This window comes from Poecilia latipinna, unplaced genomic scaffold (genome assembly GCF_001443285.1).
Source record: "Poecilia latipinna isolate Pla-1442-1.1 unplaced genomic scaffold, P_latipinna-1.0 Scaffold251, whole genome shotgun sequence".
NCBI classification, from domain to species: Eukaryota; Metazoa; Chordata; class Actinopteri; order Cyprinodontiformes; family Poeciliidae; genus Poecilia; species Poecilia latipinna.
Window position 1 is genome coordinate 3,839 of NW_015112867.1, and position 5,409 is coordinate 9,247.

General features: G+C 43.1%; 1 protein-coding gene across 1 annotated transcript; it reads left to right on the plus strand.

Annotated features, from left to right (window-relative positions):
- Positions 1-1,888: 1,888 nt before the first annotated feature.
- Positions 1,889-4,346, plus strand: las1l (LAS1 like ribosome biogenesis factor). Its single transcript, XM_015032806.1, has one exon. The coding sequence runs from the start codon at positions 2,043-2,045 to the stop codon at positions 3,732-3,734; it is 1,692 nt and encodes a 563-aa protein (XP_014888292.1). The 5' UTR covers positions 1,889-2,042; the 3' UTR covers positions 3,735-4,346.
- Positions 4,347-5,409: the final 1,063 nt, after the last annotated feature.

Sequence of the window (5,409 nt, forward strand, 5' to 3'; positions counted from 1 at the left end):
GATTAATGACATTTTTAAAGATTTATCTAGCAGTTTTGGTAAGTCACTGTTTGCTGATGATGGAGCATTATGGAAAAGGGGAAGAAATGTGGAACATCTTACTGTTAAACTCCAGGAAGGAATAGATAAAGTGAGTAATTGGGGGGTAGAGTGGGGTTTTAAATTTTCTATTGGAAAGACAAAAGTAATGTTTTTCACAAATAAAAAAATAGGGGTTGATAGAAAGGTGTATTTATATGGGAAAGAGTTAGAAAGGGTTGATTGGTTTCGGTTTTTGGGGGTAGTTTTTGATAAGAAACTAACTTGGGGAAATCACATTGAACATATTGTAGAGAAAAGTAAAAAAGTTTTAAACATTATGAGGTGTTTAGCAGGAATGACATGGGGTGCAAGTTTTGATTCACTAAAAAATATATATGTGTCACTAATTAGGTCAAGAATAGATTACGGGAGTGTGGTGTATGGATCAGCAGCCAAAACCAGGTTAGAAAAGTTAGATGTCATTCAAGCCAGAGCAGTGAGAATTTGTTTAGGGGCAGTTAAATCGACACCAATCTGTGCTTTACAAGTAGAGTCAGGGGAAATGCCATTATGCATTAGAAGACAGCAGCTAATGGTTAATTATTGGATAAGTTTAAAAGGACATGAGTCAGATCACCCGGTTAAGAAAGTATTAGAAAAGTGTTGGGAAAGAGGAAAGAAACAAATTGATAGCTTTGGGTGGGTTGGGGATGACAAAGCAAAAATTTTTAATGTGCATAGTAAGGAATTTAGTCCAACTGTATTGTGGCCTATGAGACCTACATGGACTTGGCAATATATTAATGTAGACAGATCACTTACACATATTAAGAAAAGGAACACGCTAGATATTTACCAAGAATTTTATAATCATATGCAGAATAAATATATTGACTATTTGCAAATTTATACTGATGGGTCGAAAGAACCTCAAAGTGAAGCAACCAGTATAGCCGTAGTGATTCCTGAATTAAAAATTTATATTTCAAAAAGAACATCTGATTATTTGAGTGTATTTGCAGTAGAACTCTGTGCTATTTTAGTTGCTTTAGAGTGGGTGGAAGAAAGTAATAGGAATAAAATAATAGTTTGTAGCGACTCTCTATCTGCATTAACAAGTATCGGAAAGGGACGTACAAAAAATCATCAAAATATTTTATATGAGATTATGATGGTTCATCATAGGTTATGTGAACAAAATAAAAATGTTATATTATTGTGGACTCCTGCTCATGTAGGTGTTCTAGGGAATGAAAGAGCAGATAGGCTGGCTAAGGAGGCGATCAAAAATGATGATATTAATATGAAAGTTAAATTATCCAAATCAGAAGGGAAAAGTATAATCTGGAAAGAAAGCAAGGAAATATGGGAAGTTAGGTGGGAAAATGAAATAAAGGGAAGACACTTATTTAGGATTCAAAATACAGTCAAAGTAGAAAGGAGTAGAGGAATAAATAGGAGGGAAGAGATAATCATAAATAGATTAAGAACCGGGCATAGTTTCCTAAATGGGAATCTTTTTAAGATGGGGAAACACCTCACTGGATTATGTAGATGGTGTGAGGAGGTAGAGACAGTGGAACACGTTTTGATTAAATGTGGGAAATATGCAAGCCAAAGAAGATTATTAAAAGGGGAACTAGGTGTTAATAGGGAATTGGAATTTGAGAAGGTGATCTTTCAGCTGAGTAATAGTGAGGGGAAAAAGAAGGTATTTCGTTTTTTAAAGAATACTGGGTTATTTGAGAGAATTTGAGGCGTAGTTGATAGGAGTCAATAGAGGGCAGTAATGCAACATAAACGGATGCAAGCTGCCGTAAAAACCAAAAGAAGAAGAAGAAGAAGAAGACCGTCAATCAGAAGAAATAAAAAACGAAGCAGCAGAAGAAGAAAAAGAAGAAGAAGAATAGGGCCGTAAACCTTTTCATGCCTCATATCTGTACTCTCCGTGTGTTTAGCTCCAGTGTGTCAGAGCTATCGGTGTTGAGTTAAGGTCTCCGTGGTTCTGCAGCTCCTCCGCCATGAAGAAAAGCAGCTCGGAGAAGAGGCGCCATGTGGTGGCCTGGGTCAACAAGGCAGAGTGGGACCAGGTCCTGGACTACCTCTACTCCAAGGATCCCGCCCTGCAGAGGTTCGCTCTGCAGAGGGTCTCAGCATGGAGGGGCCGGTATGCCCACAACACGCCCGTGGCTGTGGACTGCACGGCCGACCTGGTGCGGTGCCAGGTCCTGGACCGGTCCGGACAGCTGAACGGAGACGACCTGGTCCTGCTGTATGGGGCGGCCCTGGTCCGGTTTGTGAATCTGATCACCGAGAGGCAGCAAGGGAGGAAAGCCCGGCCCCTGAGGCGGCTGGCCGGGAAGCTCAACATCCCGGAGTGGGTGGTGGACCTGCGGCACGACTTCACCCATAAGAAGCTGCCCACGCTGAAGTGGTGCCGGAAGGGATGTAAGGTGGTTCTGGAGTGGCTCCAGCAGGAGTACTGGTCCAGGCAGCTGGGAGGGGGCGCAGATGAGGACTGGGAGTCAGACTCTGATGGAGAGGAGGAGGATGCTGAGCTGAAGCGACAGGAGAGCAATCTGCTGAGCAGGCAGAGGGAGATGGAGGCCTTCAAGGCCACCCGGGACGTCCTGATCTCCTATGAGAGCGAGCGGTACCAGAGTCTGGACGGGCCTCAGGAGGACCGGGCCCTGGCTCCCCTGGCAGACATGAGCTGGTTGCTGGGGGAGATCAAGCAGTTGTCTTTGGACTCCAGCGATCTGCTGGTCGATGTGCTGTTGGAGGACGGGTTTCTGGTTCCGACAGTCGAGCAGCTGGAAACGTTAGGCTGTGACCCGTTTGAGACCTCCGGCTCCTCTGAACCAAGAGTCCCTCAGCCCGTCCTGCGGTTCTGGTTGCCCCTGCTGAAGATGCTCAACTCGCCCTCGTTCATCCACCTGCTCCTGGAGAAGCTGTTCGTGGAGCTGAAGGTGGCAACCACCGAGCAGACAGACCTCAGGGTGTTCTACCTTTCCGCCTGGGCCTCAGAGGTCCTTCTGTGCAACAGCAACAAGTTCGAGTTCCGCTTTGAACGGAAGACGCAGAAGAAGGCCCGGATGAAGGACAGGATCTTCATGAACCGCATCCAGCTGCGGTGGCAGCAGCTGCTGTCGGCGTGCCTGGACGCTCCCTGCGGCTCCACGCCTCACCTGCTGCAGCTCATTCTGGACGACATGGAGCACCCGCTGCCTCAGGACACCCAGCAGAAACTGCTCCAGCTCTGCTCCATCTACACCCAGACCCCCGCCGTGGAGTTCAGCCTCCCCAGGGACCAGAAGCATCAGCCCATATACACCCTGGAGAGTCTGCATGAGAAGCGGCGGCAGCAGCTGAGGCGCAGCGGGGAGAGGAGCGAGTCGTCCGGCGACCTCCAGCGGATGGATGTTCTGACCGAAAAAGCCAAGGTGCTCAGAGGTTCTCCGTGGCAGGTGTGCTCCGATAAGGTCTTATGGAAGAACTTTCCTCTCGGGAAGGTTCCTGGACAGTCGGACGACCCGTCGTCCCTCATGGTGGAAACCTACTCAGCGATGACGGTGTGTGAGCAGCCGGTGGAGATGGAGAGCAGCCGGGGACAGAACGCCCCGGGGGTCCCTGGACCCGCTAGGGCCGCAGAGGGTCTCATCTGGAACCAAAGTGATGTCAACAGACTGAAATGTGGACTCAAGCTGTTTTGAGTTGTGCTGTTCAGCAGATAAATTAGCTGGGAAATCCACAGATACCAACTTGGCCACGCAGAATGAAAGTATGTTGTTAGTTATCAGTTCAGTTCATGAATAACTAACTGGATCTGAGTAAAGCTGTTAAAGTGCCACCTTCTGTTTATGATTCACATCAAATATTCACCTTTTAATTCGGTGGCACAGTTTTATTCACCATGAAAAGCTGCTAATTCTGTTCCACAATTATACAATAATAATCTGTTGGTATAAATGCTGCAACTGCGCAGTCAAAAATGATTAATCAGTTAGGAAAAGACAATGTTGCCAAATATACCGTATTAAACATACAGCTGCAGCCCTGATGGAAAAACTCCTGATGCTTTTAATGTGTTTAATGCCAATAAACATTGAATATGTCCTTTATCTAGTCTCTGGTTTGAATTGTTGTAGATCTTCTGCTGTTTTGTCCCTGTTATGATGTGGAAGCGACTTTGGTGGGGAACACATGTTTTTATTTTTTTGTATTAAGTTCTTTCACATGACGATTTAGGTAAAAACTAGTAGTGTTGTGTAGTTAATTTTCTTTTGTACACTGTGGAATAAATTTTGTTTTTCTACAGAAAAAAATAATTTTGTGTCACCAATGAAAGAAGAACGGTGGTCGGCCTGCTTCCTAGACAAACTTCTCAATACGGCAGTAGGACAAGACAAGAACAGAAAGTAGTTAAATGAATGGAAAGAGAAAGATGGGATTAAAATTAAAACTGAACAGGTAGATAAAAAAAAATATTAACCCAAAAAGTATTAGTTTTATAATAGGAACATGGTCCAATTAGGATATCTGCACATGGAACTCCTCATAGCTGCATTTTTAGTCTACTTCCAATAATGTTTTAGACATATGAACAACTCTGTAACTTTCTTGACTATTCAGAGATTATTATTTGGAAGAGGGAAGAATTGTAAAAGACATTACAGAATGTAGAATTCCTTATAAATATTCATCTAAAACAAAAGCTGTTGTACAAAAGTCTCCAAATTAAACATGTGGGAATGTAAAGAACTAGAAAGAATGGATGGTTTTAAATATTTGGGGCTCTTGTTTCATAAAAGACACACATATACCCTTACGGTAGTAAGGGTATATGTGTGAGCATGCAGATTCACAAACGTAGAAAGAAAGAAAAAAAATAACATGAAAGTAAGGATAACAGACTGCCGAGGGGAAATTTACAATATGAGATAAATAGCTGTGCAGTTCTTAAAAACAGGATTAAATATAGATGAAATAGAAGAATGTAATATTTCTATATGCTAAGATTCTAGAGGGCTAATGCAGTACAGATAATTGCAAAACGATGATTGGCTTAAAAAAGGACTTTCAGAGAACTGCAAACCTGCAGCTCTTGTGATACAAGTGGCTCTTTTGGCTCACTTGGCATATTAAATGATGAAATATTGGCCTGTTTTTTGTTTGTTTTGTTTCTTTTTTTTTCCTGTGCCCTGATAAAAAAAAAAAAACGAACAAAAAAAACCACTGGCTCTTCAGGTAAATTTGGTCCAGAACTACTACAGTGAAGATGAAGATGAACAGTTTCAGGAAAAGTGAAGAATGGAGTGTTTTGACCTTTAACCCTTTCATGCATAGTGGTCACTACAGTGGACAGCTATCTAAAAGCCATTTTCTTGT

Excerpts from the sequence above, each read along its gene's own strand:
- las1l (XM_015032806.1), top strand. The coding sequence starts at position 2,043 with ATGAAGAAAAGCAGCTCGGAGAAGAGGCGCCATGTGGTGGCCTGGGTC.